The 13,357-nt window shown below is 41.6% G+C and overlaps 2 protein-coding genes across 3 annotated transcripts in view; one reads left to right on the forward strand and one right to left on the reverse strand.

Annotated features, from left to right (window-relative positions):
• Positions 1 to 329: 329 nt before the first annotated feature.
• On the reverse strand, positions 330 to 5,798 carry kiaa1143 (KIAA1143 ortholog). The gene is made up of 3 exons (XM_028817852.2): positions 5,608 to 5,798; positions 4,580 to 4,727; positions 330 to 1,083 (listed from the first exon to the last, which is right to left on the reverse strand). Exons 1-3 carry the CDS (start codon positions 5,716 to 5,718, stop codon positions 863 to 865), a joined length of 480 nt encoding a protein of 159 aa, XP_028673685.1. The 5' UTR covers positions 5,719 to 5,798; the 3' UTR covers positions 330 to 862.
• A 3,952-nt stretch (positions 5,799 to 9,750) lies between these two features.
• The window catches only part of kif15 (kinesin family member 15), a 72,782-nt gene continuing 69,175 nt past the window's right edge, over positions 9,751 to 13,357 (forward strand). The window contains exons 1-3 of one of the 2 annotated variants that reach the window (XM_028817853.2): positions 9,751 to 10,060; positions 10,723 to 10,750; positions 10,889 to 11,075. In XM_028817853.2, the coding sequence (XP_028673686.2) occupies positions 10,042 to 10,060; positions 10,723 to 10,750; positions 10,889 to 11,075 (234 nt within the window). In that variant the 5' untranslated portion in view covers positions 9,751 to 10,041. The remainder of the gene's footprint in view (positions 10,061 to 10,722; positions 10,751 to 10,888; positions 11,076 to 13,357) is intronic. The other variant, XM_051935629.1, reaches the window with a different exon arrangement.

Consider the following 13,357-nt stretch of genomic DNA (forward strand, 5'->3'; position numbering starts at 1 on the left):
CCTGCTGAATTCACATTTAGGGGTTTCTTGGAGTTCCTCTCCGTCTTTCTTACAAGACCACCCACGTGCTGCACATCAAGTCTGAGGAGGTTCAAGGGGTCTCCCGTTGTCCAAGGAGAGCTCGTGAAAGACTTCACTACACTCACACACGTCCACTCACTGCCAGGTCTTGGCCTCTGATGATCCCCAGGCTTTGCTCCGAGGTCAGTGACCAGCCATGGTCCGGTTGGCAAGCGTTTGGTGTGTCCATTCAGGTTAGGGTTATTAGGACCACTGTGGTTAGTGGTCCTTCTAACAGCCAGAGCCACCTAACGTCTTCATGTCTACACAAGCAGCTCGTGGAGTCGTACTGCCGGAGATGTTAGCACGGAGCCATCTGCTTTGCTGACTGTGTTCTTCACTAGGATCATGTGCTGTGCCAAAGGCCGAGTGTGGTGAAAGCTTTCAGAGCTGAGCTTACTATTTCAGAAACATGAACTAAACAGGACTTGCTATGGTGTGTTGGGCTGGATGGCTTGTTGTTTTTTTAAAGTTATAACCCTGCTTTAGCCAATCATTCTCCTAAATATGCCAGCTGACAGTACCCAGGTGCTGTGCCATGATAATGGGGAGCAAAGGAAAACAGCAAAAAAGAGAAGGCTGCCATAGGTATGAACCACCGAGAGGCCATCACTGCAGTAGCAAACCTACTCCTACTACAAGGGGCTCACAAAGACCACCAGCCTGCCCGTTACACTTCATTGTCTGTGCCCAGCACAAAATACCAAAGGGGGGGAGGAGGAGGAGAGGGTCCATATCTGAGAAAGACACAAATCTGAAAGGTGCACATATCAAAGCATTCCCAGGTCCATTCATTTAAAACTTAGTCGTTGTCTTCCTCCTCCTCCTCCTCGTCGTTCCCAAATGACAGCAGGCTGCTGTTCTTGACGCTCTTCTGACTGCTTTCCTTTCTGGGGTGACTGCTCTCCTTCTCCTCTTTCTTCTTCTTAACGGAGCTCGCAGAAATGCCTTGAAACTTGGTGTCCGAGGAGCGCTTTTCTGGCTTCTTGAACATAATCTTACCTCCTGCAGGAATTGGGTCCTCTGGGAAAGCAAAGACAAAACACGTTAAAGAAAACGTAATCCAGTGCTTCAGCTGAACCGAACCGTAGCCTAGTCTGAGCCTCCACCTTCAGGGAGGAAATCAGAAAAGCCATCGAGGAGAGTCCTGGCAACCTAAAGCTAAATCGGCCAGGCCCTTGGACACCGATGGTCAAAGCCACCGAGAGCGCAGCGTCGTCCGTCAGGGCCGAGACTCTCTGGTATCACAGTTACTGGGGTTCAGTGGTCATGGACTGCCATCCTAGTCATATTGTACACAAAAGGAAGGGAACCAGGCAGCGCCATTCACTGTTTGCCCGTTTTTGTACTTTATTCATGTTTGTCTGTAAAATGACTGCAGCACTAATTTAAAAGTAAAACCTCTCCTTTCTACATGACTCATGTGACTCAGGTCTGCTGCAGGTAAACGTGAACTTAGTGACAGGAAGGACTCCATTTTCATTTCTGTTTCAATGGACTGTCACGTCTACAAGTGACGACGATAGAGTGACATCAGCCAGTCACAAAGGGAGAGAATCAAAAAGGTGGTCACCTACAGTGGTGTGAAAAACTATTTGCCCCCTTCCTGATTTCTTATTCTTTTGTATGTTTGTCACACAAAATGTTTCTGATCATCAAACACATTTAACCATTAGTCAAATATAACACAAGTAAACACAAAATGCAGTTTTTAAATGATGGTTTTTATTATTTAGGGAGAAAAAAAATCCAAACCTACATGGCCCTGTGTGAAAAAGTAATTGCCCCCTTGTTAAAAAATAACCTAACTGTGGTGTATCACACCTGAGTTCAATTTCCGTAGCCACCCCCAGGCCTGATTACTGCCACACCTGTTTCAATCAAGAAATCACTTAAATAGGAGCTGCCTGACACAGAGAAGTAGACCAAAAGCACCTCAAAAGCTAGACATCATGCCAAGATCCAAAGAAATTCAGGAACAAATGAGAACAGAAGTAATTGAGATCTATCAGTCTGGTAAAGGTTATAAAGCCATTTCTAAAGCTTTGGGACTCCAGCGAACCACAGTGAGAGCCATTATCCACAAATGGCAAAAACATGGAACAGTGGTGAACCTTCCCAGGAGTGGCCGGCCGACCAAAATTACCCCAAGAGCGCAGAGACGACTCATCCGAGAGGTCACAAAAGACCCCAGGACAACGTCTAAAGAACTGCAGGCCTCACTTGCCTCAATTAAGGTCAGTGTTCATGACTCCACCATAAGAAAGAGACTGGGCAAAAATGGCCTGCATGGCAGATTTCCAAGACGCAAACCACTGTTAAGCAAAAAGAACATTAGGGCTCGTCTCAATTTTGCTAAGAAACATCTCAATGATTGCCAAGACTTTTGGGAAAATACCTTGTGGACTGATGAGACAAAAGTTGAACTTTTTGGAAGGCAAATGTCCCGTTACATCTGGCGTAAAAGGAACACAGCATTTCAGAAAAAGAACATCATACCAAGAGTAAAATATGGTGGTGGTAGTGTGATGGTCTGGGGTTGTTTTGCTGCTTCAGGACCTGGAAGGCTTGCTGTGATAGATGGAACCATGAATTCTACTGTCTACCAAAAAATCCTGAAGGAGAATGTCCGGCCATCTGTTCGTCAACTCAAGCTGAAGCGATCTTGGGTGCTGCAACAGGACAATGACCCAAAACACACCAGCAAATCCACCTCTGAATGGCTGAAGAAAAACAAAATGAAGACTTTGGAGTGGCCTAGTCAAAGTCCTGACCTGAATCCAATTGAGATGCTATGGCATGACCTTAAAAAGGCGGTTCATGCTAGAAAACCCTCAAATAAAGCTGCATTACAACAATTTTGCAAAGATGAGTGGGCCAAAATTCCTCCAGAGCGCTGTAAAAGACTCATTGCAAGTTATCGCAAACGCTTGATTGCAGTTATTGCTGCTAAGGGTGGCCCAACCAGTTATTAGGTTCAGGGGGCAATTACTTTTTCACACAGGGCCATGTAGGTTTGGATTTTTTTTTCTCCCTAAATAATAAAAACCACCATTTACAAACTGCATTTTGTGTTTACTTGTGTTATATTTGACTAATGGTTAAATGTGTTTGATGATCAGAAACATTTTGTGTGACAAACATGCAAAAGAATAAGAAATCAGGAAGGGGGCAAATAGTTTTTCACACCACTGTACATCCCGTCCTTCCTGTTCGCTTCTGGTTTTGTACACTGACACTCAAACGTTTGGGCTCAGCCAGACATTTTCATGGTTTTGATTGAAACTGATACCTCGTGTTATAATACAATACAATACAATTTATTTTTGTGTAGCCCAAAATCACACAAGAAGTGTCACAATGGGCTTTAACAGGCCCTGCCTCTTGACAGCCCCCCAGCCCTGACTCTCTCAGAGTTCCCTTGTAGGGAAAAATGGAAGAAACCTCTGGAAAGGGAGTTCAAAGAGAGACCCCTTACCAGGTAGGTTGGGCGTGCAGTGGGGGTCAATATAACACAATACACAGAACAAATCCTCAATACAGTATAAAGATAAACATTTTACAAGTATGGACCAGAATTTAACAGTAGATGATATCACATGATATGATTTGGATTTATTATCAAGATACCATTAAACTGATTTAATAATAGAGCTTATAAAGGCCACTGCCGCTTGAACTGACAGATATGGCTACAAAGCCGCATTTTCAGCAGCCATTCCCTCAGCGTCCTAAGGGTCAATTCCCGTAGCTTCTCCCTAATTAGTCCTGTTTACAGGCTACTGGGTTATTAGAGAAACCTTTCACACTGCATTAACACCAATGAAGCCTGTTGAACTGTTCACTTTGGTGGCAAGATACTGGCATCCCTAAAGTTGAGTTTTGCATTCAGAAATGGCCAAAATGAAAAGGCTTTCTCAAGAAACGTGTGCCAAAGTGCATGCCACCTCAGACTGGGGTGACGGTTCAATGACTTGAAGCATACAGCCAAGACAAGGCTGGTGTGGCATCAGGACATGTCCCCAAGTGTTCCTGCCAAAGCACAGACGTCAGCCACATGGAACACGTGTGGGGAGACCTGAAGATGGCGGTCTGAGAGGATCTGCCAGGAAGAATGCAAGAAACTGCCCAAGTCCAGGTGCGCAAAGCTAGTAGAGACTCGGCAGGAAGACCGCTAAAGAGACTTCCACAAAGTGCTGAGGTCTTGACACTTCTGTGAATGATGGATTTCAATGTTTGACTGTTAATACATTTACCAACCTTTTTAAAACACATATTTAATTTATCATTATGGATTATTGAGTATAAACAGGCAAAAAACAGCAAATGTCTCCATTTAAAATTCTAAGTCTACAACACAAGAAAGTGTGCAGAAAGTGAAGGGGTCTGAAGATGTTCTGAAGATACTTGATGTTAATCTTAGGTTACAGCAGGCTCACCCCCCACGATTACACCCAGTGTTCATACAGGTCCTTCTACCCACAGTGATGCACTTTGACTTGACAGGCAGACACCATACCTTGGTCTGAGCCTTTTTTGATTTCCTGCTTAATGGCCATCACCTCCTCGGCACTCAGATCTCCCTTTTTCAGAACCACCACCTGAGGCTGTTCATCTTCACGGTCACTGTCTCCACTGTCATCAGCTGGGACAGAAATCGTCTGCTTCTGGGGGGAAAAAAACAGCAAAGCATTTCTTAGAATTGCTTAAGAGACAAAGGAGGGCAGCATTGAAAGGTTCACATTACTGGAGATGGTGTGCACACTTTGCAGGGTTTTCCTTTTTCCCTTAAAATGCCAAGCGCTGTGGTGGGAATGTGGTCCAGAGCACAGGCCTTGTGTGGGTTTTCTACTTGGCCCACAACCCTATGATGTACATGATGCAGAACATAACATTACATTCTCAGACTCTCAGTGCAATTCAGAGCCTATCCTAGCAGCACTGGGCACAAGGCAGGAACAGATCCTTTACTGTGCCCACTCACAGTGCCAGTCTGACATTAACCTTTAACCTGCAGATCTTCCACATTTCTTTTTCTTACAAATATCCCCGAGGACATTTAGGCAGGCCGGCTTCTTACTCAACTAGTGGACCCAGCGGAGCATTTAAAGGAGTAGGCCAGGACTTGGAGCGCACGCGTCCAGCGGTAATTCAGCTCATTCACTGCGCCCCATCAGGGTGGGGGACTGGGGACACGAGCAATAGGTAAGACAGGCAGTTTGTGCAGCGATTAAGGTTTTGGGACTTCAAATCCTGCCATTGACACCGTGTGACCCTGAACAGTCACCTGACCTACTGTACCTGGGCTCCAACTGGAGAAGCAAAAGAAATGGAACCAACTATCATAAATGCTGAAAGTCGCCGTAGACAAAGGCGCCAGCCAAACAAGTCAATGTAAATGGACGTGCAAAGTGTCAGTCCTGACATGACGACCTGAAGCCTTCGATCAAGAACTCGCGGACACGGTCCGCTTCAACATCTGGGGCCAGGCGGTAAAACTTCACACTGCTGAACGTACAGCAACCGGAGGGAACAAAAAACTCGTACCTTTGTCTCTACCGTTGGACCTTCTTTGTAGCCGACATCATTTTTAAACTTCCGTAAAAAGGACGGCTCGGCGGGCTTCACCCACGAAACCTGATTCTTCTTCTGACTCATTTGGATAAAATAAAAGGGCCGAAGAACACCGACCGTGTCGCTAAGCCGATCCCGAGACGCTCGAGTGGCGCGCTCCCAGTGACGTCACCTACTAATGCGCGGCTCACGCGCGCCTTGCCGATCTAGTGCCCAGGGTGATATCTACGCTCTAACGACTAGCGCTAGATTGGTAGATTGATAGGAAAGGCACTACATAATACATAGATAATACAAGGAGCTATCAGATATATAGATAGATAGATGTGAAAGGCACTATATGATAGATACATAGAATGAAAGGCAATATATGATTGATAGATATGTGAAAGGCACTATATAATTGATAAGTAGATGAAACGCACTATATGATAGATAAGAAAGGCACTACGTAATACCTAGATAGATAATGTGTAAGGAGCTATATGATAGATAGATATGAAAGGCACTATATATAGAGATAGATAGATAGATAGATATGTAGGAAAGATACTACTGATAAATAGATAATATGTAAGGAGCTATATGATAGAGAGATAAGAAAGTCACTACATAATACAAAAATAGGTAATGTAAGGATCAATAAGATAGATAGATACAGAGTAAAGGTGCTATTTAATACATAATGTATAAGGAGCTATATGATAGATAGATAGGAAAGGTACTGCTGATAGGTAGATAGATGGATGTGAAAGCACTATATATATATAATAAATACCAAGAGTGGAAGAAAAGACACAACAGTCCATATTGTGTACAGATATAGGTGACACCATATAATAGATGGATAAATAAGAAAGACAGCATTTAATACATATATAGAAAAGGTGTAACGTAATAGATTGATGACTCTAGTAGACAGACAGAGAGGAAAGGGACTATATTATTTGTAGATAGATCAGAATGGCACAATAAAAAAATAGAAAAGAAAAACTAAATAATACATACAGTAGATATAAAATGTACCATAGAATACATAGCTAAGGAAGGCACTATATAATAGATATATACAGTAGAAAATCTATATATATAAAAATTGAATGGGTGGGTCGTCGGGTGGGCCTTTTTTTCATTCCGTCGTTTTTTCGACGTTTTGAAAATGTAGAATGATTATTTGATTTTTTTGTTTTTATTTGATCGTGTCTATGTAGCCGCCGTCGTAATAAAGTATCGCTAAAATCGTCATTTATCGTAATTTATTTTTGACGTATAACGTCGCCGTCGTCGAGGTCAGTGATACCAGTGCAAAAAATCTGCTTACGGTTGAAAGACCCGCCCTACTCACTGGACAGTTAAAAACACCAATCAAACTAACGATGACATCAAGTATTACCCAATCAAAAGTAGGAAAGGAGGCATCTTCATAAAATGCGTGTGGGATGATTTGCATGAGACGCTGCTTTAAAAAAAAAATGATAAAAAAAAATACGGGATAAATCCCGTCCAGTATTGATTCAAAACGGGACGCGCAATTTCATTCTCAAACGCGGCACGATTCCGTATTTTAAAGGACGGGTGGCAACCCTACAGTGCCAGGTAACCACCCATACAATCACATTGTGATTCAGACTAGGAATGCAATGAATGTAATTACCCCGATCTACATACAAGGCGAAAGTCTTGCAACATTCAAAGATGATGGTTTGGGATAAGTACACCATACAACATAAAAGAGCTTATGAAGCCTTGAACCGAAAAAAGCAAGATCTCAGAGATCGTAAAAAAAAAAAAAGGAGGTAATGTCGTTTTACTCGCTGTAGATGTTAGTCAAACATTACCAGTTATTCCACGAGGGAGACCAGCAGATGAACTCAACGCGTGTTTAAAATCCATGCTTCTCCCACGCTCGGTTATATGTCGCGTGTTCTCGGGTAGGTGCACCAAAAAATGTATACATTTAAGCATGTAATGGGCAAAGAAAAAATGAGGTATACCCGAAGGCACTGCAGTAGTACTCAATGAAACTTTACTTCTTAAATGTTAATGTTTTACTGTTTAATAATTTATACGCTTCTTATATGTTGTTCAAATTCTTTTATCAAAATACCAGTGACAGCGCAATGCACGATAACATGGAGTGAATACACCATACGCATCCGCCCACGGCCGCCCTGGTGTGCGCAGATAGGAGTTGATTCTACAATAAAATAAAATAAAGATAAAAAGAGTAAAACAATCATCACCCATAAAGCGTGTGTGTGTGTATATATGTGTATATATATATGTTGATATGTGGATGTGTATATGTATATATCACCCATAAAGCGGATAGTAGACGTGACGTACTATATGTGTACCACATTTCAAGTGTATAGGTGAAACGGTTTGCGAGCTACAGGTCATTTAAAATCCTGGACAGACACACAAATTGCCACGGTAGCAAATTACAGAAGAAGATTTTACTGTTTAATAATTTATATTTATATGAAATGTGCTTCTTATATATTACTTCATATTCTCATATGATAATGATGTTAATGTTTATATTGATTTCTGTGTTATTAAAACTGCATGTATGTGTGTATATGTATATATATATATATATATATATATATATATATATATATATATATATATATATATACGAGCTGTATATACCCGGCGTTGCCCGGGGCAGAAGTAACCTAATCGGTGAAACACTTACATATATAAAAAAACCGAACCTAATCGGACAAACAGCTAATCTATATACATAAGCAAACCTAATCGGTCAAACACTTACATATATACCAAAGTAAACCTAATCGATCAAACAGCTTCATATATACAGAAGCGAACCTAATTGGTCAAACAGTTATGCATGTGCAGAATGATTTTACAAACATTATGCGTGTTAACAATCATTAAAAAGAAAAGATTGACGAACTGTTCTTCTATATGTGATGAAGCCACTAATAAGACAGATTTTTTTCAGGACCCAGCTGTTTCATAACTAAACTACTGCCACCCCAAAGTAATGCCTAATAGTGGTTTTTGGGGTAGCTGTGGAATAAAAAGGGTGTTTTTTAGTCAGTAACAATCTGACAGTACCCTTCAGTACGGGCTGAAGGGTGCCTATGTAAGGTTTTACATCCTTCCCGTATGGAAAAAAAAACATACTAAACTTTTTTTTCATCATTACAGATAATCTCAGTCAAATCGAAGTACGCATTCTGAATTTATTTTTATCTAATTTTTACTTTTTCACAAAGCCATCCCATGCCAATTTGTATGAATAAACTTTTGCTACAGAGTTACCAAAAGTTTATTCATGCACATATTTTAATACGGATAATCTATCTCTAATCAAGGTTCTCATTTTCATTCTAATTTAAAATAATAATAGATACTCATTTTTTTCTTCTGTTTTAGAAAAACCAATCTATGCCACCTACGTCTTCGTCAAGTCAGCTTCATCCAGCTTCATCACATATAGAAGAAGAGTTCCTCAATCTTTTCTTTTTAATGATTGTTAACACGCATAATCTTTGTAAAATTATTGTGCACATGCATAACTGTTTGACCAATTAGGTTCGCTTCTGTATATATGAAGCTGTTTCATCGATTAGGTTTGCTTTTGTATTTATGTAACTGTTTGACCAATTAGGTTTGCTTATGTATATAGATTAGCTGTTTGTCCGATTAGGTTCGGTTTTTTTATATATGTAAGTGTTTGACCGATTAGGTTACTTCTGCCCCGGGCAACGCCGGGTATATACAGCTCGTATATATATATATATGTGGGTAGATTATTTTGTAGATAGAGAGGAAAGGCACTATGTAATGCTCAGTAGGCATTGATGGTAAGGAAAGGCAGGCACTGATTGATAGATAGATAGATAGATAGATAGATAGATAGATAGATAGATAGATAGATAGATAGATAGATAGATAGATAGATAGATAGATAGATGTGAAAGGCACAACATGATATATAGATATCTGTAGATAGATGGGAAAGGCACAATATGATAGATTGATAGATAGGGAGGACGGGCCGTGTACGACTGACGAACAGCGAAGTCAGACTCGGCCGACATACCCTTATCTATTCTAGAGTAACCCAAATGACAACGCCCGCAGGACACGCCCATTTTATTCTGAGCCGCAGCAATACCCTTCTCGAGCAACTCCCTCATCATGTGATAATGTCTTACTTTTTCGCAATGGCGGCTTCCTGCGCGACTTTGTGTTTTTCGTTGACGTCACGGGGCTGAGCGGAAGTCCTGGAGGATGCGCCAAGTTTAAAATTGCGCCATTTCTCCTGCCCAATTTATTTTTATGTGTTTTTAGTTATAATCCTAGGTTTTTTTTTTTGTTTTTTTTTACGGGTTTCTAGAATATATTTGTCGCATGAGTTGAGTAAATATGGGCATAAAGACAAAAGGTGGGTGTAATTTTTCTCTTTTATTGTCGCTTTGAGCTCTTCGACAGGCAGGGAGTTCTTCACTCCAGCTTCCCCGCAGTGCTGCTTTGAGGGCCCGCTTGAAATTGGCGTTTGCGGCGTCGCTTCTCAGCTGGCAGCCTGCCACAGAGTAAAGTGTTGTGAAGCTGGAAACCTTTTATGTAATGTTTTTCAAATCTCGCCCTCAACTGTAAAGTGTCCTTAATGAGTTTGAGTTTATGTTTTAGATCATGAATTACTTAATGGCAGTCTGTGTTCTTGTTGCTTATTGTTCGTGGTGTTTCTGCTGCTCTATGCATTTGAGTTTTCGCCGTGGGATTAATCGTTTGTCTAATGTATCAAATCCAAACTACTGGTGCGGTGTTTTCAGAGCGGTGCCCGTGGTTTACAAGCCCCGAGGCCCGTGCAGCAGATGTGCCTGACGGTGAGGTCACTCACAGGTGGCAGGTGCGACGAGTGACAAGGGGACCCGGCCGTGTGTGGTCACGTTTGTCACTCGAGGGGGTTTAAAGCCCCCTGTCTATGGCGAGGGCTGGTAGCGGTGGGACGAATTCAGTGGCTGACGTAATACAGAGTTGAATTTGTAAGATTCTTAGGATGCTGGACACAAAGGGGTTTACTTTTTCTATTTATTTATTTTCCAGCAGATTTGTTGGATTCCAGTCACGTCGGGTAAGTCTGATACTTAAGTCGTGTTATCACCGCCAGCTGGCACTTTTTCTTGATGAACAGAATCATTTTTTAAATAGCTGTGCAGATCAAAGTCGAATTGTTTTAAGTAAAAACGTTTCTTTCTTTTCCTTTTCCCAGTACGGACGGAGATGCCATTAAGGTGTTTGTCAGGGTGCGCCCCCCCACGCAAGGCAGTGGGCTGTCCACAGACGGAGACCTCAGCTTGTGCCTCACCGTGTCCTCGTCCAGCACCATTCGCCTTCACTCCAAACCGGAGCCCAAAGTGTTCACGTACGATCACGTGGCCGACACGGCCGTTTCTCAGGTGACCCCGTCCGTTTAGGCCTTGACTTGTACCTCCTTAATTCAAAATGTTTAGAAAACAAAGACTCAAGTTTAATACAGTACAGTACAGTTTATTTTTGTGTAGCCCAAAATCACACAGGAAGTTAATAAGGTGTTTTAAAAAAGGACACGTTGGATTTTATACATTCTGACCCTGAATGCTTCTGCAGCTGCTGTTTTTTAAAATTTTTAGTTGGTTTCTTAATAGGGGACAATTATTGGCTTTAGTTTGTTTGTCTGAATATCTTCAATTTTTTATTGGACTGTTTGCACCAGAAAATTCAGGTAATCTCCAAGTTTTGTTCTTCATTACATTTTACCCTTTGTACATAGTTTAGTAAAACAGGAAAAATGTGCCCATCACTATGATCATTGCTAAATGACAATGTATTGCAAAAACAAACTATAATAAAATTAAGAGGTTTAAAATGAATCTGGTAAAGTAAGTAATTAATTATACCACAGTATACAAGCTGTATGCTCAAATATACACTCGCTGAGCAAATTCTTAGGACCTCTCAGTATACTAATACCAAATAGGGCCTCCTGTCGCTCTTAGGACTTCCTCAATGGTTTGTGGCGCATTGGGGACCTTCCTTTAAAATTCTGGTCAACGTTGACATGATTACATCATGCTGTTTCAGCAGACATTTCATGCTCTACCACATCCCAAAGATGTTCTGTTAGTGACATCTGGTGACTGGGAAGGCCACTGAAGCGCACTGAACTCATTGACATGTTTGTGAAACCAGCTTGTTGTGTGACCTGGCACGTTATCATGTTGAAAGTAGGTGTCAGAAGATGAGTACATTGTGGCCATGAAAAGATACATAAGATCAGCAATAATACTCAAATAGGCCGTGGTGTTCAAGCCACGATTGATTGATTGATATTAAAGGGCTCAAAGTGTGCCAAGACATCATTCACCAGTCTGTTACTCCACCAACACCAGCCTGGACTGTTGATGCAAAGCAGGAAAGGTGCATGGATTCATGCTGTTGGTGGCAAATTCTGACCCAACCATCTGTGTGCCACAGCAGAAATTGAGGTTCATCAGACTGTGTAGGGCTGCACGATTAACCTTTTTTTTCTCATGATAACGATATTTATGATCCGCGATCAGTTAATAAATATCGTCGCGATTTTACAGTATAAAGACCAAACTGTTTTTTATGGGCTGCGTTTACGGATTGGACTGCGTCACTATGACGTTACTGCGTCTAGATTGCAAGCACTTTCTGAAGCAGTAGAAGTTAATAGCAGCAATAACAGTCAGTCAGAATAAATATATGATGGCGGAGCAACGTGAGGAAGGTGCAGAAGTGCGATCGTTAGTTCCTAAAAAGGGGTCATACTCAGTTGTCTGGAACTATTTCGGTTTCGAGGAATGTGATATTGATCAGGTACGAGTCTTGTGCAAACTTTGCTCCTGTTCCGTCCAAACGTCCCAAGGTAACACAACAAACCTCATCAACCACCTTAAAAGCCACCACAAAGTACACTATCAAGAATTTCAACGACTGAAGGCACAAACAGCAACAACAAAAAATTACCAGCCATCCACAACACAGACAACAATATCAGGGACATTGTTCAACGCAATACCATATCTGCCGAGCTCGCAAAGACACCGGGAAATAACAGAGGTGATCACGTACCATATAGCCAAGGATATGTGTCCAATAACCACCGTGAGCAGTGAGGGGTTTAACAAAATGATCGCAACACTTGATAAAAGATATAGCATTCCCTCACGCAACCATTTTTCCAATGTTGCGCTGCCCTCGCTGTATGCGAAATGCCGAAAAGAAATAGAAAGAGAAATTCTCAGGCTCAGCCTTGAATATTTTGCTGCCACGACCGACTTATGGTCAAGCAGAACTGCGGAACCGTATTTGAGCTTGACAGTTCATTTTATTGACAGCGAGTTTGAGATGAAAAGCAAGCTTTTGCAAACTTCGTTTTTCCCACAAGACCATACAGCAGAGTTTATTGCAGTGGGCCTCAAAGAAGCGATGTCCGCTTGGGGCTTGGTGGAAGAAAGACTTTTGTGCATCACAACGGACAATGCAGCTAATATGATTAGGGCAGCATCTGTGAATAACTGGCCGAGGCTACACTGCTTTGGTCACAGACTTCATTTACCAAAGGAATAATCGTCATTATTAATCGTGATAAAAATTTTGAGCAAAATAATCGTGATAGTCAGTTTTTCTGTTATCGTGCAGCCCTAAGACCGTGTATGTTTTTCCACTCTTCAGC

The sequence above is a fragment of the Erpetoichthys calabaricus genome, chromosome 13 (genome assembly GCF_900747795.2).
Source record: "Erpetoichthys calabaricus chromosome 13, fErpCal1.3, whole genome shotgun sequence".
Classification (NCBI taxonomy): Eukaryota; Metazoa; Chordata; class Cladistia; order Polypteriformes; family Polypteridae; genus Erpetoichthys; species Erpetoichthys calabaricus.